Source organism: Fukomys damarensis, unplaced genomic scaffold (assembly GCF_012274545.1).
Source record: "Fukomys damarensis isolate Sample0158 unplaced genomic scaffold, DMR_v1.0_HiC HiC_scaffold_25, whole genome shotgun sequence".
NCBI classification, from domain to species: domain Eukaryota; kingdom Metazoa; phylum Chordata; class Mammalia; order Rodentia; family Bathyergidae; genus Fukomys; species Fukomys damarensis.
The window spans coordinates 17,506,720-17,529,318 of record NW_022900937.1 but is presented as its reverse complement, the minus strand read 5'-3'; the positions used below and the strand labels follow the sequence as shown (position 1 = coordinate 17,529,318).

The 22,599-nt window shown below is 39.5% G+C and overlaps 2 protein-coding genes and 2 non-coding genes across 4 annotated transcripts in view; 2 read left to right on the top strand and 2 right to left on the bottom strand.

Annotated features, from left to right (window-relative positions):
- Positions 1-9,686, top strand: part of Megf11 (multiple EGF like domains 11) — a 213,330-nt gene extending 203,644 nt beyond the window's left edge. Inside the window, exons 26-27 of the mRNA XM_010643315.3 lie at positions 5,728-5,934; positions 6,842-9,686. Of these exons, the coding sequence (XP_010641617.1) occupies positions 5,728-5,934; positions 6,842-7,002 (368 nt within the window). The 3' untranslated portion in view covers positions 7,003-9,686. The remainder of the gene's footprint in view (positions 1-5,727; positions 5,935-6,841) is intronic.
- LOC117283399 lies at positions 6,403-6,508 on the top strand. Its single transcript, XR_004514376.1, has one exon. It is a non-coding gene; the product is annotated as a U6 spliceosomal RNA (small nuclear RNA).
- Positions 9,687-12,245: 2,559 nt separating the features above from the next.
- Rab11a (RAB11A, member RAS oncogene family) overlaps positions 12,246-22,599 on the bottom strand; it is a gene marked incomplete at its 5' end in the record, with an annotated part of 18,493 nt that continues 8,139 nt past the window's right edge. Inside the window, 3 exons of the mRNA XM_010643313.3 lie at positions 12,246-15,562; positions 20,435-20,515; positions 22,149-22,342. Coding sequence (XP_010641615.1) covers positions 15,423-15,562; positions 20,435-20,515; positions 22,149-22,342 — 415 coding nt within the window. The remainder of the gene's footprint in view (positions 15,563-20,434; positions 20,516-22,148; positions 22,343-22,599) is intronic.
- Positions 21,909-21,974, bottom strand: LOC117283409. Its single transcript, XR_004514384.1, has one exon. It is a non-coding gene; the product is annotated as a small nucleolar RNA SNORD50 (small nucleolar RNA).

Here is a 22,599-nt window from a genome sequence, read left to right as displayed (position 1 = left end):
AAAAAAAAAAAAAAAAAAAAAAAAAAGGACCACAGGACCGGGGCTGCTGGGTAAGCTCTGCCCAGAAGGAGCCATCATGATCATGAATTCATCTTCCAATTTCAGTTGCACCTGCCTAGCAAATGCTTGTGGGTATTTTTTTTAATAGATGCCAAGTAAATGTCTTTGGAAATGTAGAGTGCCATTATCTAACCAATTAGTACAAGTTAAATTGATTATAAAATCTGAAATAAAGTCAATCTACCTGCCCCAGAGGCCTCCTGTTGTTGTGCTGGCAAGGAATGCCACCCCGCACCTGCTGCCTTTCTGGGGCATAAGGAATGAAAATGATACCCAGTGTTAATACTGATTGGGACTGCACCCTCAAGAGATCTCTGCTCCGAGAGCAGAGAAGCCAGGACAAATCTCTAACACACAGGAAGTGAAGCCAAAAGTGAAAGGTCAAGTCCTGCCCCTGAATTAGGGCCTAGGTTTAAATGTCAGATCTGTGAAATAGAGGGCTTTGGATCTCTGTCACTTATTAACTGTGACCTTAGACTGTGAGCTCATTAGGGCTCACTTCCATCTGAGCTGGGATAATTATGCCTGTCCTATCATGAGTATTCAATAAAACCACAGATGGGAAGTGTTTTTCATATTATAAAGGTTGTACTGATCTAATAAGGATATCCTTTGGTGTCTGGGATCTATTTAAAAGTGCTTCAGCCAAACAAAGATAAGTCTCAATAAACATCCTAAACCTAACTATGCACCAGAATCACCTAGAAAGTTTGTTAAAACATCTCTGAGACTCTGACGCAGTAGACAACCTGCCATTTGTGATGAGGATCTCAGGATACCCTCATGTAGTTTGGTATCCAGGTATCATTTAGAAACCACTGGTCTAGACTAACCCACACTCAGAAGTTACTGTTCTGATCTTTCAGACCCAGCCTTAGACATGCTCATGACACAACCATCTCCTAAAACTACCTGTCGACAGTACTTGGGGAGATGATTAGAAGTGAGGCAAGGAAGGGGCAGGTGGCAAGTAACCTGATCTGAGCAAAAGAGCAGTAATGATGCAGGATCATCATCAGCCTTTGTTAGGCAATACAACACCCAAAAGAACAGCTTGAGAACAGAGGTCACACCGACTCCAACCCAACCAATAGATGGTACTCTTTGGAAGCTGGATTGTGACAATGTTCTCTTTTGACTTAAACCATCCAGATTCAGGCAAGCACCATTTCAGTAGTTGCAGCTAAAAACTGAAAAGGCTGTGCTACCATTTCATTTGACTTCATTTCTTTCACAAACAAGTTGAGGACTGGGCAGAAAGATCTCTAAGGGCTTTTCCAGCTCTGAGAATACACATACATGACTCATGCATGAGTAAGCCCAGGCAGGCCCAGACAACTTCCCATGCACTCTGTCATCCTCTGCATTGTGATTTGGGTAGCTACATTTAGACTTGAAATCATAAATGTAAAACAACGCTAAGGAAAGCAGAGTCTCCACCTCAGCGTCAGTTCATTCCTGTTTTATGGGATCATACATCTGAGCCTCTGAGCACAAAAAGCCTTAGCAAGCGGGCAACCCAGTTCCATTTCACCACACTGACTATAATCATCCTTTAACTTAGAGACAAAAGAGTAAGGTGCAGGCAAATGTGCCATCAGGTGCTAGGGACCAGCACATCAGAGCAAGAGAATTGAAAGAGAAAAATGAAATATTATTGTAGAGAACCTGATAGAAATATTTACAAAAGGCATAAAACAAATCCCACCTATTGGCTAAACCCTCAAATAAACATTTGTACCACAAATTAAACTATCTTCTAAAAACCACAGGGTCAAAACAAATCAGAACTGCCCAAAGTTAAGGCTCTGAAGTATACTCTGAACTCAAAGGGAAGAACCCTTGCTAGGAGCTAGGAGAGAGCCAGGCTGTGGTTCTTACTGACTAGATCACACCACTGTCTTGGGCCCTGGCTTCCTCCTCTTTAGAAGGATGGAGTTATACCAGCACCCTATAAGGTGCTTCCCAGAGTCTTCATTCAGTCAACACCCACTCTTTCTCCTCCTACTAACTGGTGAACTCCACGCACTGCCATCCTAGAGGCCCTTCTGCCTCATCTTCAGCACATGATTCGGCAGTGAACTGCCTCATGTTCGGTCCCTTGTCAGGTATTTCCAAATGCCACAGAGGAAATCCTCCCAACCACTTTCCCCATCTGCTCCTTTGCCATCCAAGCCCCCAAATCTTTCCATGAAATAACCATGGGTTCTTAGGTAATTAGGAGCCCAATGACTTTTGAAACTCTTTTGGCAGCCAGTGTTCTTCTGACCCTGAGACAATCCCTTCCTTTTCTCCACAGCCTATTTCTCAATTAAGAGAAGGATGTTAATTTATTGCCCAGGAAAAAAATCAGTGTGGCCTCCTATTAATACCATTAGACCTAGGGGCTTGGTGGTAAATGCCCATAACTTTAGCACTCTGGAAGGCTGAAGCAGATGACCACAAGTTCAAAATATAGCTCATTGTGAAGGCCCTGGGTTCAATCCCCAGAATCATTAAAAAAACAAAAACCACTAGCCAAATAGCGTTGGTGCCTGGATTTTGTCCCACTTAAGTTGGGCCTTAAGTGGGTGTCAGATGCCTGGGCAGAATCACTTCCCACTCACAAGGTGGCTTTAGAAAACCATTTCCTCTAGGTTTGTGGTTCCTTGTAAAATGAAGATGTTTAGATCATTTCAGAAACCCCTCTGTCTCTTGTATGTGACTACCAGTGCTTTGGAGGAGGTAGGAATTAGTAAGAGCAAATGCCAGGGCATGTCTAAGACTCAGCCTTCAATCTTGAACTAATTACAAGCCCAGGAGGAGTGACTCCCAAGAGCTTTGGTAGCCCCCACAGCTGAAGCTTCCTCTTTATTTGCAAAATGCCCTGAAGGGCAGAGACTGGGCAGGGGTGGGGCTGTGAAAGAAGGAGGAAGTAAAAGCAGCTGGTTTTTCTTCCCCTCTCCCCGCCTTCCCTCCTTGCAGGCAGGTGTATGACTCAGCCAGACTACAGAGGACAGCCTGGGGTGGAGTTTGCCAGCTGGCCTTGCCCTTCCCTCCCCTTCCCAGCAGATGCAGTTCACTCGATTCAATGTCCTCTGCAGCCTCCAGGCCACCCAACACACTACAGATTTCTCCATCCTTGTCTCTGCCTCTAGCCCTTGTACAAAAGATACTTCTGAGTCCAATCCCTTCCTGCCAATCTCAATGTCTCTTACCCACTTAGGTGCCATCTACTGCTCCACAGCTAACAATTTGCAGTATTCCCCAAATCCTGAAAGCAGCCCCAACTTTCTGGTGAAAATGGGAAGAGGTGCTGGCTGAGGCACTTTTAGGCATTAAAGCTAGAGCCTCAATAAAAGCTGTTCCACTAGCAGAACTTAGGCATGGGATACCCACCAAAAGCCCAAAGCTGGGCCTCTTCTCAGTAGAGCATGGCCCAACAGTTACAGGTATCCTTTCTGAGGGTAGAGTGGAGCACCTGCATTTTGATACAAGGACCTGAGTTATAGGAGCAAGATGTCCTGATGGAGAAACATCTTGATTGGGTATCAAAGACCTGGGTTGAATTCTGAGTGGACCACTTACCAACATACTAACACCCCCTCCCCACAGTTTCAGTTTCCATACTTCTGAAGTCATAAAACATTCCTTCCACCCAGGCCCCTTCACGAATATAACAAGGTTCAAACGACCCAACTGGAATGAAGTCCAACATTAAGTACTACACAAAGTAAGCTACTTCTGTTCTCAAATTTTAGAAAATATGCAACCAAGCCAGTTGTGCTAGCCTTTCTTCAAGCAATACTCAGCATCTACACAAGAAGCCCTCAGCTATTTTGCCTTACTCCTTGCCTGACGAGTTCAGAGAACCCAAACTGGGACAGATGGGTCACCCTGGGTTTCTTCACCTTAACACCACTCCCAAGGTGCAGTTTTATGTGGCTAAGGCAGGTGAGCTAGAGCCTGCAGCTTCCCTTCAGTCCTTGCTGGAACTACCCAAACCTGCTCACTGCCAAGCAAGAATGCTTTCTCCTCCTGCTCTCTAGGGTCACAGGCTATCAGGGTCACAATCCAAGGCCAGACCAAAGCCAGCCTGCTTCTCTATTTGTGGGCTAAGCTCTAATGGAAAGTGCTCTGGTTCTAGACCTTGACCTGCTACTGATATGTAGGGTGACTCTGGGGAAGTCAATTCCATACTAAAGTGTCAATTTCCTCATTTCCTCATTAGCAATAATGGAGAGAGGGAAATAGTAACTACTGCTGTCTGTGTCACAGAGCATCGGGAAGCTTGAAGGAACCAAGGGGTTCAAGTACTTCTGTACAAGACTGAGCAAATGTCAACCTACTAAAACAGATTTCTACACTAACAAATTCCCTCCCAACCACTGAGCTGTTATGGGTGCTTCTGGTGGTATACAGCTCAGCTACTTCAGCCAACAAAGAACTGTTCTCAGTCCAAGGCGTGTCTCCTTACCCCTTGAGTTACATCACTTTTGCTTTAACACTTTCATTAATCTCACAAATTGGGGACAGAAGGTAAATGGAGGGAGGCACAATGCAAATTTGATGGTTCCAGTGAATTTCACTGTCACAGAAATGGAGAGCTGGCTATCCTCTTATATCCGCCCTGACTCTCAAGTCCCAAGACTCAGTGTTGCTAGACTGTCTGCCACAGCCGTACAGATGAGGGTGAGAGCAATCAGAGTCTGCCGCCACTTCCAGGGAGTCCTGCCTCCTTGGTACGATCTGTAGGCAGCAGCAGCTTCCTCAAAAGGAGAATGGACAAGTGTAGGGTCTTCCTCCAGGGCAGCTACAGTGACCTCGCTAGTATGTGGAAACATTTGCATCTTTTTGTAACCTGAAGTCTTGTGATGATGCAAGTGAGAAGTGGCCGGAGGCAGCACAAGTTCTAGCATCAGAGAACATGCTGAAACAGGGTTCAGTCAGCATTTATGACAACTGCAGAAAGCAACTGTGGAGGACACATTGTAAGCTAACTAGGAAACAGGAACATTTACAAGGCTAGATTAAGGCTCAAGTGCTTTTTACACCTTTATTAGCCTTCACTTTGCCCAACTCTAATCAGGAGCTCCTGTAAGGCAGGGATGCTGCTAGTTTGCCACCTAAACTTGCTAAAATTGCTGGCATCTGCACTAAAACACATGCCTGTTTCTGAGTTGAAATCAGAAGATACGCAGGCTGCTGTGCCTGGTGGCACACACCTGTAATAGGCTGAGCAGAGGTTCACAGGTTTGGAGGCCTGGGCTAGACAGTGTTGACCCCCCTCCCCCACCTCAAATAACAACAGAGGCCAAGGTGTCCGGAAGCATGGATTCTCGGCACTGCTATCTTCACTAGGTGTGAGACCTTAGCCAAATCACTTCAATCTCCCTGAGGCTGCACACCATAAAACACAAACTGTCATTTTCAAAAACTAAATATGAAAGCATGAGTACCTTGAATTAGAATCTACTAAAAACAAACATTTACCTATCATCCAAAAACACGTTTCTTTGGAAAAAGAACTCTGCCTGCCCGGAAAAGCACAACTTAATTAATAAATCTTCAGTTATCATAGGCTTTCCCTGTCCCAGGATACCAAAAACATATAAATTTGATGGCTATCTCTGGTATTTAAATGGAGACATATTCTTGTGTGTCTAAGAAATCTCTCTTGCCTTGCAGATTACATGAAAGAATCCGTGTGCAGCTCCAGTACTTGTTCCTTGAATAGCAGTGAAAACCCTTATGCCACAATTAAGGATCCACCCATCCTCACCTGCAAGCTTCCAGAGAGCAGCTACGTAGAAATGAAGTCGCCTGTGCACAGGGGGTCTCCGTATACAGATGTGCCATCCTTGTCGACATCTAATAAAAATATATATGAAGTTGGTAGGTGTCTCAAATAAAGTGAAATTAGGGTAAAGTACAGAAGCTCAAGTAAAAGCAAGCCCTCTCCACTCACCTTGTCTTGGCAGCACACCCTTCTTTGGTTGCTTTTTAAGGAATACAAGGTGAACTTTTTCCCAGAACTGCCCTACCCCCAATGCAGGAAATCAAATTCTTATGCCAGTTCTGCTTTAAAACACACACACAAAGCTGGGCGTGGTGGCGCACACCTGTAATCCCAGCACTCAGGAGGCTGAGGCAGGAGGATTGCTGTGAGTTCAAGACCAGCCTGGGCTACACAGTAAGTTCCAGGGCAGTTTGAACTACACAGTGAGACCCTGTCTCAAAAAGGAAAAATAAAACATACACACACACACACCCAGAACAAGAAGCAGAAATAGAGTGGGGAATGTTACATAAGTTTCAAATAATTGATAGAAATCTCAATTTAAAAAAGAAAACAGTACTCACTTTGGCTACACATACAATAAAAAAAAAAAAAATTGGAACAATACAGAGATTAGCATGGCCCCTGTGCAAGGGTGACACACAAATTCGTGAAGCATTCCATATTTTAAAAAAAAAGAAAGAAAAACCCAATCAGAACTGATACTTACACATTTGTGAATTGTCTTCTTCATAGTTTACACTGTACTCCTGGGCTCACTAGAAAGACTACTACTTCTATGATCCTCAATCACTTGGGGTTGACCAGAGGCCAGGATTTGGACAGTACATCCACTTAGGTTTTCCTTATCTTCAGCAAGCCTCCAACCAAACCCTCATTATCTGTCTAGATTTACAGACCCCAGCTCCTCTACCCACCAAGTTAAATAGAACTCCCTTCCCTCCCAAGAAGGCAACCAAAGCTAATCTGTTCTTTGAACTCATTTTTCACTATATTCCTTAGAGCCCACAGTCAATGTGGTCCAAGAAGGCCGCGGTCATAACTCCAGCTATATCCAGAATCCATACGCCATTCCTAGGAACAGCTATATTCCTGGTCATTATGACCTCCTCCCAGTAAGACAAACCCCTACCAACGGGCCCTCCCACGACAAGCAGTCGTAAGAGGGATAAGCTTCTCTCTTGCAGTGTGCTCTGCTGAACACTCTTGACTCTCTGAAGAGGATAATCCCTTGACTTAAAATGATACAGACTGGCTCCAGCTGCCTATTAGTTATTACATTCACCTGGAACTAAAGAAGAGCTTCCAAGTGGGACTCTGGTAACTGTTCAAAGAAGTCTGTACACAAAGGCAAATCCTACCACCCACCCATCCCCCAGGCCCAAATGTCCTGGATTATATGATTTCTAAAACATTTAAGATACCGCTACTCATCAACATCAGCTAAAATATATGTATTTAATATTCTGAAATATGATGCTTAAAAAGCACGTAGAATAGCAAACCTTCCTAGGAGACAAAAGGGCCTTGGGAGGGGAGTGGGTTATTTTAAAGCACCTGAAATGTATATGTACTTTTGGTTACTGTTACTATCGACATCTGTTTCACTGCTAATTAGTACACATACTTGAACTGTTCCAGCATCAGTCCTAAAGTACCTGTACCTATATGCCTGGCCCACTGAATTACAATGGCCAAGATTACAGAATTTAGTCTACCTAATGCTGACAAGCTCCATTTTTTAAATACAAGACTTTAATAAAAATCAACTTTTTCTCTTCTGCCTTGTGAGTGATAATAGGCCCAAAAAATGAAGAAAGAAAAAAGAAAGTTTCCAAACTGCAGTAGTCTCTTTCAGTCTAGACTGATATCTGGGTCAGCTTAACCAAATTTTGCCAATTCAAATCGCCAGAACAATGGAAGTTAGTCCTGATCTTAATCTATCTGACACCTGAGTCATTCCATGTGAAATAGGAAATAGGGCATGGAGATGATGCTTTATTAAGTAGTCATTACCTGGCTCTAAAACCATTTGGCCTCCCTAGTTTTAGTTGGGACCCCCTGACTGAGAAAATAGTTGCTATAAATCTTAAGTTTGATGTATTATGGAACCAAAAAGTATAAAGGAAGTGAGACAAATGTGGATACACCAAGTTTATGTTACCATCCCTTATGCTTTTTGATGGGAAATGACACTGATGATCATAGAGAGTGGACTGTAACCAGCTGCTGTCAATTGATATAAAGACTTCACAGCAAACAGCACAAAAGGATATGCAGTGCTTAAAACCACATTCCAAGATGGCCAAATATGTTTTCCAGATCCCAGTGTTCTGATGGCCTATATCTTCCATTACTAATGAACATATGTAAATGAGGCTTGGACGATGCCAAATGGAGCCAAGCCCTGCAGAGGACCTCTTCACAAGAATTAAAACGGCAAACCATGGAAGCGAACGGCCACATTGGTGCCACTGCATTCTGGTCATAGACCAGCCACTTAAAAACACTTCTAAAAAAGGTATAGAGAAGAGGAACTAAGTGACTGCAAAGCTGGAATACTGCTACGGGAAGTGTGAGAGTTCTGAAACCCTTGTTACAAATTGGAAGTCAGCCACAGAATCCATTAGTTTGGGCAACAGCAAAAGCAAGAACATTAATGAGGAAACCCCACTCCTCTATTTCACCCAAGGCATAAGCAAATTTTAGTGTTAAGAGGAAAATACACAATACTTACACGAATGCTGCATGTGTGCATGGGAGCGAGCGATCAACAAAGTAAACTGACTTTCAAAAAAAGCCTTATTAAAATATAAATAAATAATAGAAAATTACTTGTAGGCCCAAATAAATACTTCTCATATATATGTAGAAAGAACAGAGATAAGAGACTTACCTCAGTATTTCAGGGCCACAAGTGTTCATTTGTTTTTATGAAGCAAGGAGGAGCAAGCATGGCAAAGTCAGATCAGCAAAGAGAAACTTCATCTCAATCCGAGGTTTTATCTTCTTCTTTTACCCTGCATGCACAATAACTGCTACCTGGCCAGCTGCAAACAAGAAGCATCACTCGAATTTCAAGTCTCACCCATCTTCTGCCACCTACCCTTTGGGCAAAGGTATCCAGTAAGAGGTGAAATGGCTAGAACACCGAGTCAAGGGATTCTGGGGTTACTCTTAGCGAGTGACTGGCCCTCTTTGGGCTCCTTTATTCCCCTTGCCTAAAAAAAGGAAGCAGAAAGTGTGGAAGGGAGCTCCAACAACTCTTCAGCTCTAGCATTCCATGACTTTTTAAAGCAATGTAATACAACTCAAAGCAGACAATACAGAGAAGGGAAGGGCAAAGGATGTGAATGACCTATGGTGATAACAGCTGCCTTCACATATCTAAAGAGTTACTGGTAAAAGACAGTCAATCTTACAGAGCAACTGTGAGAAACTGCTGTCTAGCACTGTCAAAAACAAGTTCGAGGTCAGCTTACACATACATGTGCACTGTGTATTTTATTGGTGACTTGGAAAGATGTTTGATATTTTTCAGAAATTAACTTTTCAATCAAATTGATAGGCATACAATTCAGAAAATAAAGCAAGCAAATGCATAAGAGCATAAGAGACTATGAAAAGGCAATACTTTTTTTAAACTGCAGATTTGTAATATATTTGTTCACTGTGCAGAGGGATTGTACCTTGTACGAAATAAAATGAATTTCTCAAACTAACTGACCAAGAATGCTTACTGTTGCACTGCAAACTGAGAACATGTCTACCATCTACACTTCAGGGTTTTAGGTTTATTTTGTGTGGTCACTTTAAGCAGCTAGAAGAGAGAATTATGCCAATGTATGCTTGAAAATAATAGTGAAAAGGCTGTTTAACAAGGGAGTCTCTACCTTTAAAGTTGGGAATGGGACCAATATATTCTTATTCCTGTCAAATTTGCTTTCCCAAATATGTATACTCAAAAACAGCTATTACAGCTGTGCTTGGCTCCAGAGGCACTAGTTCAATGGTATGGAACAAGGGCAAATGCAAGGACTACCTAATCTATATAAATCCCACTACATGTTCCCATCTAGTGCAGTCACTCCAGGTGTATGTGTCCTAAGACCTTTTAAAACACAACCTTCTGACCTGACAGAAAAACAAGATTCATTTTGTAATAAAATACAGGAAAAAAAATGGCTTATTGGATGCATCCAATAAGTTTAAATTTGTCACTCGTGCTTTCAAAAGCATGTATGTAAATCTCTTATTTGGACCAAACCAAAACATTCCAGCCTGTTGGTCCTAAGACTTACATGACACTCAAAAGTTATCTCAATTTAGTACTATGTTTAACCAATAATAATACCATTTTGCTAATTATAAGAATCATTCAGGAGAGATTAACAGATAACTCTCAGGGACTGGGAATTTATTTACAAAAGACAAAACAATCACAAGTTATGAGACAAAAACTATTTACTCAGAATACTGTATTACGCAGTACCATAAATAATAACCAGAAGGCCAATAGCTGTGAGTGGTACACTTAATATAAGATGATTCAAGAATGATACATTCTATTAGTCATTCATCTGACCAGAGGGAAGACAGAAAGAAGAGCCCCATTTAATCAGTGTGGCAAGAGAGATGTAAAAATTCTTCTATGAGGAGTAAATGGGGGTTCGTTATACTGTTGTTTATACTTTTGTATATTTTATTACATATTTACAGAATTGTAATATATATGCAATTGTAGTGGTGCAAAATTTTTAATAAATTTACAAAACAAATGAGTAATTCTCAGACTATAGCTCCCCAAGCTATACCAGAATGAACCCCAGAATCAGACCCCTCTGTTCTATAGTCCTCCCTGTTTTTTTTTTATTGAGTTTATTGGTACAATCTAGGTATACAATACAGTTACATTATTGGGATCCTGTCTAACAGTTCTGACATAGGGTTGTAGGGGAACAATAATATTGGGAATGGAAATATGAACAAAGCATTTTCCCTGACCTGAGCATCTTAATGTGGGGACTGTAAAATGACAATGGTAAATAGAGGGCTCTGGTGATTAACGGAGCACTGCTTATGTATTTTCTCCCTGGAGTTGCAGAGCTCCACAGAGTAAGTGGTCCAATCCAAACCCATAGAAAGCAGAAGCCCTGGTCTACAGCTTGTGTGTCAGAGTTCCCTCATCTCACCTCTACCTCCTGCCGAGGTGGATCCCCCTTTAGAGCCTTAAGTACACAAACCCGAGATCTTACAAAGGTATTTCTATTTAGACATTCACTTTATGTAAACCCAAACTAGTTAACTCAGGACCCTTAAAAGCTCCTCCAGAGTTGGTTTAACGTCAAAGATAATCGACAGAAACAGTGTTGTGCCTGGGGGCTTCCCAGATGACATCAGACATGACATCAGGCATGTATGTTCTGTAAATTCTTGGGTCCATATGATGGAGGGCTGACACAGATGCCAGTCCAATGGTCTTCTTAAAGACTTGATGAGGGACCATACCACCTTCCTAGAGATAGCTGACAAAATGGTTCGCTGAAAGATGACAGTTGTGAGGAAGGCTATAGGGGCTAAAAACAGTACATTTATTCAGTGGGATGGGGGTAAGAGGATCTCAGATTTTGGTTTGAGGCAAGGTTAAATTCCACTGACTCAAACACAGGAAAGGATTGCTGTTGGATACTAATTTTCACTACCATGGCTGGTGCTACTAAGATTGGTTAACAGCCAATACACAGGATATTTTGCTTTTATCTGTGTCAAAAATTATCAACTGTGTTTAATAAATGTTCAAGAACTAATTCAAATAGTGCTTAAACTATTAATTAGCTTATATCAACTGCCCAAAAAATGGCACATCATGTGCATAAACACAATCTATACTCTTGGATTTAATCACTGGTTCTGTAGTTTGCGGGTTGACATACCTTCTTGTATATTTCTATTAAGGAGATCATCTTTTAAAAACTTAAACACAAAAATGTTTTTAAAGTTCAAAGTCAGAATTTTTTAAACAGCAGAAAACAAGCAGTTCTCAAGTTACAGCCGACACAGCAGCCCATCAAATGCTCCTCCCCCTTAGCATTTATGCGCGGCACACCAGAAAAACTGTTATTTTGCAAATGTTCTGAAAACTTTCCTGTTAATGACGTTAACAAAGAAATATTTTTGATAGGTCAAAAAACATTTTTCATGGTATATGCTTGATTTTTACTTATCCATTAAATTTAAATCAGAATGAGTTCAGAGCTGTGACTGGAACCTGTCTGTCACCCAGTCTAGTTCTATACGAAAACTACCACTGTCAGGCATGGTGGCACACACCTATAATCCCAGCACTTGAAAGGCTGAGGCAGGAGGATCATTGCAATTTTGAGGCCAGCCTGTGGTACAATGACTTCAAGACTAGCCTGAACTACACAGTGAGACAGTCTCAAAAAACCAAAATAAATAAATCTACAACTTTCAATGTTTAAGCCAAATAGGTTAGCATGTTTTCTAATATATGTATCGAATGTATATATTATGCAAATATATTTCAAATATTCTGTTCTTCACCTCAATTTCCAAGAAAATGGATACTCTTATCTAATTATCTCCTTACATACAACATGTAATAATATTAGCATGTTGTATCGTTTAGCATACAGCCTCCTGCAGTTTTGGAAGAACACAGCCATTGTTTAAAACATCAGAATGACAACTCCAGTTTCTCTGGCACACTGTACAGGTGAACAGGTTAAGTGGACCTGCCTAATCCTAGAAAGCACGGGTACTGCCCAACCAGCAAAGAAAACAGCGCTCTCCTCTCTAGCATGAGTATCACAGCTCCTTGTGCTATTAACCCAGTAAGTGACATGGTAGAAGAGGGTCTTTTCAGTCTGTGATCATTGATTTTAAAAGTACAACAAATGGTGGTCATATACGATTCTAAAAATAATTCACATTTTGTTTTGAATTTTTTTCAGGCTTATGATACGTGTAAGCCATGAGATAATCAGTTTCTATTTTCCTGTTAAAATAATTTAAAAATTTAAAGATCCATTAACAGGTTGGATTAAATTCTTAATTATCCCCTCAAGCCTTTGGGTTCTTATGTGTGGGTGTGTGGGGGTGCTGGCCAAAAATGTCTAAAAATAGTACAGCTTTTTTCTTTTAAGGTAGATGAAAGAGATTGTCACAATAGTTTAAACCACTGAAAGTGTTTGTTTTGTAAGTCAGCAAAGACAAAAATTAAGACATTCATTTTCCCAACAACAAAAGAAATAAAATTAGCTCTGCTGTGCCCACTCTTAAAAAAAATCTAACTTTTCTGTAGAACCCTTCCGAAATGAAAGATCTCGGGCAAGACACTGGCTGCCACCTCTTCTCACAATTAAGCACACTCAATGAAATGTCTAACGATTACTTACCCTTACATAGTGACTATTATTAGAGATAAATCAGAGAGCCCTTGAGAGCAATGACATGTAAGTTTAAATCTAGGTACAATGGCTAAATGACTTTTTCAAGGCAATATAACAGGTGAAGAGAATGTTCAATGTTGTGATAACTGAAAAGCAGGATCAAGCAGCAAAATACTAAAAACCTTACTTTCAGTTTCAAATAAAACAGAGATGGTGACTGCCTGTGTCAGGTAATACTGTTACATATGGAAGAAGAGAGACTATTTCCCCAATATTTGTTATTACTTCTCCCAAGAGAAACATAATTGAACTGCAGGTCTAACATCACACCTGAATTCACAAACTTATGCTCCAATTCAATGTTGACTTGATAATGCAAGCACCTATGTGCTCATTAATAAGAATCAAATATTCCAGGGCTGCATCCAAAGCACTCCAAAGAAAAATGTAATCTGACAACATAAAGAACAGACCCCCTATAACTGTTTATTAGAATGAGAATATATTCCAAATCAACAACTAAAAAACAAAACAAAACAAAACAAATCAAGTTACAGAGCATGCATAAAATACAAAGTAGCAATTTACAAACAGATAGTAGTATCTTTATAACCAATACACTAAAACAATAAAATGGCTACATAGGAAATGACTGACTACAGCAATGCCTTCCGTGTATCCCACACATCATAAGCACTGCCAAACACAGAAGATTAACTATGAAACATAACCTATGCAAGCCCACACATATATATTTTTTTCAGATATCCCATCATCTTCAAGTTAATCACCACAGTTGACAACTTTCAGAAAACTGCAGAGAAGTGCTTAATATTACCCACACAAGGAAGTAAAACTAAATATTAGTGTGCACAATTCTGAATGAGAAACTAGTTGCTCCAATGATTTCAATAATGTAGTGGAAAAAAAAATTACCTCAGGTCTCTATAAAGCTTAAATGCATTCTATTTAAACTCAAGGTACTATTTCACTTTACATACTAAAAGAATACATGCCTTTAAGTGGTACCACTTGAGCATAAATTAGCCTCTCACTGTATCCTTTAGACATACTAAAACCAAAGACTTAACTGGACTATATTCCATTATACACTGCAAAACTCAAATAAAAGCATTGCTAAAATAATCACCCATGCCTACTGGTGGATATGGTGATAAAACTAGGTTGCATTTCATTTACTGGAAGGTTTTAAACAAAATTACCATCTCAAAATTTGACATTACCAGCATTACACCAGTTATTGCCTGAGCAATAAAATGCCATATAATCTACTGCTGGGAAATGAGATCAGTTAAAATGACTTGGGACCCGGGGATTTAGCTCAGTGGTTCTGGCGCCTGCCTCACAAGAGCAAGGGCCCAAGTTTGATCCCCGGTACCAAACAAAGAAATGACTTGGGCTGCCTGATCATTGTAACAGAGGTACTTCAGAAGGAATTCCACCAGTCTCTCGAGTTCCTAGCCTTCCAGGCAGCACTATTTAACTTATGGCTCTGTAACCATAAGCCAACCCAAACCATAAGTCTTTTGTGTTTATGAGGATAATTCTTGTCCAGAGAAAGTGCCCTCCTTTCTAATCAACTTTGATGCTTGCAAAAATTAAACCAAAATATACTAAACTACACAAACCTATTAAGGCATTTTAAGAATTGACTTCCAGAATAATGGAAAATTTTCACAAAATTCTGCTGTTTATAGGGCAACTCTTACATTTGTCAAAATATACATTGCACTGAGAGAAGAGTGTACTACTTCTAAGCCTCTCTGTGGCAAAATAATAGCTTATTTCTAAGGTCTTCTTTATGTGATTTGATCAAGACCAATGGGTCTGAGCTTCAAGTGATCAAGTTCAACTATGACCTACAGAGACAGGCTTCCAGGATGAAAAGTAAACAATAATTGAGGAATTTGAACATTCAGTTTATTAAACTAAGGCCAGTGAAGCCATAGCATGGAAAAAGAAAAACTGCAGTCATTCGGGACAAAGTTGATGATTTTATAAAGCTAAAATCAAGACTTAAGACATGGAAGAATTCATAAGTATGAAGAAGTAATAAAACACAAAACTGACCACAGGAATTACAAATATATTTAAATTTCAGACCTGGGAAACGTACTATACACAGCCTTCTAGGGGAGAAGAGAAACGCCTTAGATGTTCTGACAGCACTGCACCTTTGGCTTGTTTTCAGTGGTTGGTGGAACATGAATAGGAACCACATTGTTGCTTGGAGACATGTCATTTTCACGTCTGTCTGACATTTGCTTCTGAGAGACAATGCGGTATATCTCTGAAAAAGAGAAACAGAATACTTAGTAAGAGTAAACTCATGAAGAGTTGGTAAAGATCCACTGACAGAAGATACACCCAACAAAGAATACATAAACTTAATAGTGGGACCCTGTCTCATAACAAAATGAAACATTTCCTTTCCATAAAAAAAGCCAAAAGCTTTCCCATTTCAGAAAGATTTGTAGGTCAATTAAACAAATCTTGTCTTAAAGAATAGAACAGTTTGTACACATACATCTGAATTAAATCATCTAAGTAGTTCCACACCTGCTTTTTTTTTGGGTACGAGATCAAACTCTGGACCTTGCGGCGGCAACACTGAGCTAAATCCCTGGCCCAACCCTACTTTTAATCTTTAATAAGTATTTTCAGTCTACCCTTACCACACACACACAAAAAGCCTACATACACTGACATTGCACAAATAAATAAATGTGCACTAACAGATACATCCCCTATTTTTTTAGGCTGTGTGAGGAAGAGCACAACTTCATAAACATGGTAAAATCCCAAAAGACTCTTGTAGAGAAGGATGAATCTATGTGTTTATCAGTGATCTCCTGAACTAAAGTTAAATTGCAATTATTTAAAGGAGGCAACTTAAAATTTTATGTGCACATTCTTTCATGACAATGTAGTCAACTTAACACAAACACTGACCAGAATATACTTGCTTTTGGAGAGGGTGGGGGAACAGGTAAAATTTATACCTGAGAAGGCTGTGAAGAAGACACAAAGGAAAAAAACCTACATTACAACAAAGATAAGCTGTCGAATAAGGTTCTTAAAAACACACACAAAAGATAAAGAGTTTTTATTCAGACTCTTTTGACTGAAAGGGAAGGGATGGGATTGTGACAAAGTTAGAGAAAAGAATTTACCCTTCACTCAGGTTAGTGGTTAAGGAATAAAGATAATCATCACTTTGTGGTTAAACTATACCTTTCATGCCATGTTTTCTCTCTAATGCCAAACTGAATAGATATTCTTATTCAAGGGCAAATGATTAAATCTGACCCCTCTAAGTTTTAACTTCTTTACAGATTGTCTTGAAGATTCAGTTAAGGAAAAGAAAAAAGAAAAAAAAAAAGACAAAAGAAACCTGCTGACTCTTACATAAAAAACGTAAGTCATACTGGAGGAAGCAAAGACAGACTTCTCAAAGAACATAGAGAAGTAAATAATTAAAAGAGATTTCTTTGCAAAGACATTAGAGCATGTTGTGTAACTGCAAGTACTGCATACTTTCAGAAATGGATTACTGCTGCATTTATACTAGCCACCAAAAAGATGACTGCTAATAAAAATGACAACAAGGCAATAAGGAGAAAGGAAAGCAATGGTCACAAAATTAGGAAAAAAAACCTTTTTTTCCAAATATAACTAGCTCTAAGAGGCTCCTGAGTAATTTATTTCTCTTTGGGCTGGGTGTGTCATTTTAAAAAAGAAAAGAACTTTGATAAGAAAATAGGAAGCAGGTCCCTTGTAGCTGGTACAATATCTGATTAGTACTTTAGTGGGGGAAGGACCACAGGACAAGTAACTTGTTAAACCAGAGGCAAGTACTGTATTTCCCTCTTTCAAGGGCATGTTCTCCTTGGAACCAACTGAATGGGATACACTAATCCTGTGCAGCCACCCTTCAAGATGTCTAAAAGTTGGGTAGGATTAGAAAGAAAAGGAATCCTGGTTTTTTTTTGGGGGGGCATGCTGGGGATCAAATTCAGGACTTTGTTTTTGAGGTAGGCACAGCTCCACTGAGCTAAGTATTCTACTACAGCATAGGTAGAAGCTTTTGCTAGATCTCTTCAAGCCCACTGCTCACCATGTAACTTTCTCAAAAGTCAAAAAACATTCTAACTTTACATAGTCATATCTATTTAAAATAAGGTTCCTCCGTGTCAATAAAAAAGCTACTTCTACACTTGATTAAAAGATTCTCACTAAACTGATAGTCAATACTTGAAAACTTCAGCCACCCACCCACCTCTGCCCCTTTTTGTAGTACTGAGGATTGAACCCAGGGCCTGTATGCTGAGAGTTACATCTGCAGCAGGGTCTTGCTAAGTGGCTAAATTGTCCAGCTTGGGTTCAAATTCGCAATCTTCCTGCCTCAGCCTTCCACAATGCTGGGATTACAGGCCTCGCCACAACCCTGGCTCTTTAGCCCCTTCTAAAGAGGCAACATGCTCAGTGAAATAAAATTCTTTCAGCCAAAGAATTAAGAATTTACTCTTCCAACTAAAAATGTATCTTGGACTTATTAATTATACAGAGAAATCTGGCAAATATCATCCTAATCAGACAATCAAAGTTAACAATACCAGTAATAAGTCAATTAACATGAGCATCCTAATAGAAGAACACTTCTATGGCATGCCTGCCAAAAATCTATAATCTGAATTTAATCATGGAGAAATCATCTTATGGAATTACTGTGGAATTCACAGATGTCAAGAATGCTATAGGTCTATTCTAAGACAAACACCACGATTAACTCAAGAATAACAAATTGTCAACACTACATAATTTTGCATTTTAAAAATTAAAAAAGCTGTATTTTTCTTCCAGCAACATTTGAATACCTACTAACTGCTCCCTTAATACTGTTAAAATTTAAGGCAGAACCAAATCTAATGAGATTACTTTTTCCTTTTTTATGCATTAATCCTCCCAGGCTTGCATACAAGAGATAAAAAAGTTTAGAACAAACATCCTAACACTTGCAAATCAACAGAGAATGTTCATTGCTGTATACAGTGGTATGTGATTCCACAGCTCAACAGAGATTTATGGAAGAAACTGAGGAAATAGCAAATATAAACAGGGAGAATGGCCTAGAATTATAGCAGCGTTGATGCGACATATGAAATATCCCAACAGACTGTTAAAGTGTTTAACTCACCTTTCAAAACACTATGATGCCAGGTGTGGTGATGCACACCTGTATTCCTAGCATTGGGAGGCTGAGGCAGGATGATCACTGTGAATTTGAGGCCAGCCTCATCTACATACTGAGTTCAAGCCCAGCCCCACTACGAACCCTAGGACCAGGAAGGTTCAGTGACTTGAGTTACACAGGTCTGTGTATAAAACTCCAGCACTCATTGGTCTCAATCTAGTACTCTACACACTGACTCAACAGAATTCATGCAAGCAGTTATAAAAAGAGGACTTGCACACATACTTCATATTTAATAAAATTTTACTAACTTGAAACAATCTGTAATGAAACTTGGCAGAAATATTTTAAAGTACTTTCTTCAAAAATTGTTTATCTGACCCAGAACTAGTTCTTATGGTTACTGTTCTTCTGATAACAGAAAATGCAAATAATGATATGTAATTCGCCAGTAATTTTTTTTTTTTTGGTACTGGGGATCAAACTCGGGTCCTTGTGCTTACAAGGCAGGCAGGCGGCGCGGAACCACTGAGCTAAATCCCTGGCCCACCAGTAATTTTTTTTAACAATTATTTTTTCATGTCTTAATTACTAATTAGGTACTAATTTATCACTATTACTAGGGATAGCTAAGGTTTTTTTTTTCTTTTGTTTTTTGAGAGAGGATCACCCTATGTAGTTCAAGCTGGGCAGCCTTGAATTTGCAGCAAACCTCTGATTCTCCCACCTCAGCCTCCAGAGTGTTGGGATTAGAGGCGTGCATCATCACACCCAGCTAAATCAGTATGAACACTAACTCATACTGATTTTTGGAATCCACAGCATATGTATCAGTGACATACCACTTTGGTATGGGTTAAGAGTGACAAAACTTTTAACTAGAGTACAACAGTCAAATCATATCACAAGATTTAAAAAATACAAGCTCTCAGGAAAAAAAATACAAGCCCTCTATCAAAAAGGAATTAAGTCCCAAAACATATTTGAACTTTACATATGAACACATTAAGGCCTATCTGCACATGATTACGTGCTTGTAATCCCAGGACTCTGAGGGGCTAAGGTAGGAGTATCACAATCTCAAGTGAAGCTAAACAAATTAACAAGATCCTTGTCTCAAAAAAGGAAGGGAAGTGTGTCTGGGGAAGCAGCTCAGTGCAAAGGCCCTGGGTTCAATCCGGAGTACTGAAAAAAAAAAAGAAAGAAATAAAAAGAAAAACCCTTAAGGATTAAAATGACTAAATAACTTGCCTATTATAAAGCTAAGTGGAGGATTCAGAAGTAGAACCCAACTCAGGCTTCCAAGTCCATATTCTTAATTCTTAGGCTTTGTTCCTTTCATTTTGACAGAAAAATAAAAAATAAACAGTAAATATGAGTCAGCACAAAAAAGTGTCTTCTTATCCAGGAAGTTGACCTGGTTATCTACATTCCCAAAGAGCATGAACTTTGTCCCGTTCCCACTACTCGTTTAAACTAGGTGCAATCACTGGCTGATTTTATCTACAGGTGACACCTTGTTTATTCTATGATATATAGAGAATTTTACTTTTTTCACGATTTTTAAAAATATATTTCCCCCTAGCTTCTTCCTATTCTAATTCCAAAAGGGCACTTACATCTTTGTATAGCTGGGATCTCAATATGTATCTTATCAAAACATTTTAAATAAAGAAAGTATATTTAAACATAACTTAGCGGTGTGACTATGAAGTATAGAATACATGGTCTGAACACACAGAAGTTAAAAAATTACTTCCAACAGTTTTTTCCCACTATAAACCAGATGAATGAAGATAACTGAAGCTCAGTGAACAAGGGTTAAAACTAATTTTGCCCTCTACACTGCTCTTGCTGTGGTAGTTCTCATATGGTGTAATATATAATTTTGTTTCCTGATTCATTTGTTTAAATTATCTACCTAAAACTTCCAATTCCTACTGGTATAACCCAAAATGTAAGTATTACCTGTTAGAATTGTCTGGAAAGCAGCTTCTACATTTGTTGAGTCTAAAGCAGATGTCTCGATGAATGACAAACCATTCTTTTCTGTAGGAAGACACAAAAACTTCAGTCTTCTCAGGTTTTGTTGTTTTGTGGTGGTGGGGACTGAACCCAGGGCCTTATTAACACTAACCCCCATCCCCACCCAAGGTCCATTCTAGCAAGAAGTCAAAAATCTTTTTTTTCCCCTGATGGTGCTAGGGATCTAATCCAGGCTCTTGCATAGTTGAAGCAGTTTTACCAGTGAGCTGCATCACCAGCCCCTGGCAAGTGTTAATACAAGGGATGGGGTACCAAATCCTTAAAAGGGACAAATGACAAAATTATTTTTAAAAACCCAAGACCCCCAAAATTTCTGGGTCAGAAATGGTATTATTCTATTTACTATTTAGGAAATTAAAAGTAACAGAAATTTTCATAGGCTCAATTAAAATACTCATTTCTAAATACTCTCACTAGCAATAAATGATCCTACTCAAAATGTAGTAAACTTTTTTCCTAAATGTGTAGTAAACTTTTTAAGTACTCACCTATTTCTGTTCTTCATTTTGCTCCCTAAAAACTATATACCATGATATTCACTTATAATTCTGCAACTATTTGAAATAATGCTGTCTCCTGGAAAGGCAATGGAGGCACAGCCTATATAGTGCCTGCTACTTGGGAGACTGAGGCAGGAGCATTCTAAATTCAAGGCCAGCCTTGGCCAACGTAACAAGACATTGCCTCAAAATAAATTTTAAAAAGGGCTGGGGGTATAGCTCAGTGGTACAGTGCTTGCCTAGTATGCAGGAGACCCTGGGTTCAACCCTCAGTATAGCCAAAAAAAGTGTTTCTTGCCTGAGATACCAAGCACGTTATTGAAAAAGCATTCATAAAATAACCACTAGTAGTATCAGGTCATGACTTTATTGGGCAAGAATACACAATGCTGCTTTTCAGTAGTTGTTATAACAAAACATAACACCCCTTCCAGAATGGTGGCATGCAAGAGGGAGAGTTTCTACAAAGCCAAAAAAGTTAAAGTTTCTAAGGAGCTGCATCCCTGTTGGTCCCTGGCACTATCTGGGATGTTGCTTTCCAGACCCACAAAGAGCATGGTAAAGTAGAGATGCAAGTGAAGAAGGGAGGGGAAGCACAGAATAAAATGATATTTCAGGGCCAGGGATTTAGCTCAGTGGCACTGTGCCTACCTCGAAAAGCACAAGGTCCTAAGTTCGATCTCTGGTGTGGGGGGTGGGGGGGGGAATACATTTCATCTACCCCTTAAAAGGAATAAAAAAAGAGGACACTGCTTGTATTCAATTACTGACAGCAAAAACTCAAAATACTAGTGTTTTGGTTTTTTTTGGTACCGGGGATTGAACTCAGGTCTTTGCGCTTGCAAGGCAGGCCACCAAATTGCTGAGCTAAATCCCCAGCTCCCTTATATTGGTCTATCTCAGAAGCCAGATCCGTAAATGTTATCTCTGCAACATGAATTCAGGTTCGGGATAGGAAAATACTAGTGTTTTAAGAACATGAAGTTAAGCAAAACAACTATATACAATCTTTCAAAACAATTCTTCCTGAGTATTATATGTACCTTTCTAAAACTTTTACAAACTATCCCCCTCAATGGAAGAGTATTAAAACAAAGACAGAATCACTATAAAATCGTGGAATTCATGTTACTAACCTGCAAAAGCTCTGGCTTCATCGGTAGGAACTGCCCTGAGATGACGTAAATCACTCTTATTGCCGACAAGCATGATAACAATGTTACTATCAGCATGATCTCTCAGTTCTTTCAGCCATCGCTCTACATTTTCATACGTGAGATGTTTAGCAATGTCATAAACCAGTAAGGCACCTACAGCTCCACGATAGTACCTGCAAAAAGCAGCACAGATTTAACTCAGTAAACAACCACAACATAGAAGTGAACACCAGATCTCAAGATGTGGACTATGAATTTTTTGTTTTTTGTTTTGTTTTTGGTACCAGGGATTGAACTCAGGTCCTTGCACTTGTGAGGCAGGTGGCAGAACCACTGAGCTAAATCCCCGCCAGAGTATGAATTTTTTAAAGCACTTTATAAATTTCTAAGAATTCCTAATACTGAGATTCTAAAAAAAAAAAAAAAAAAA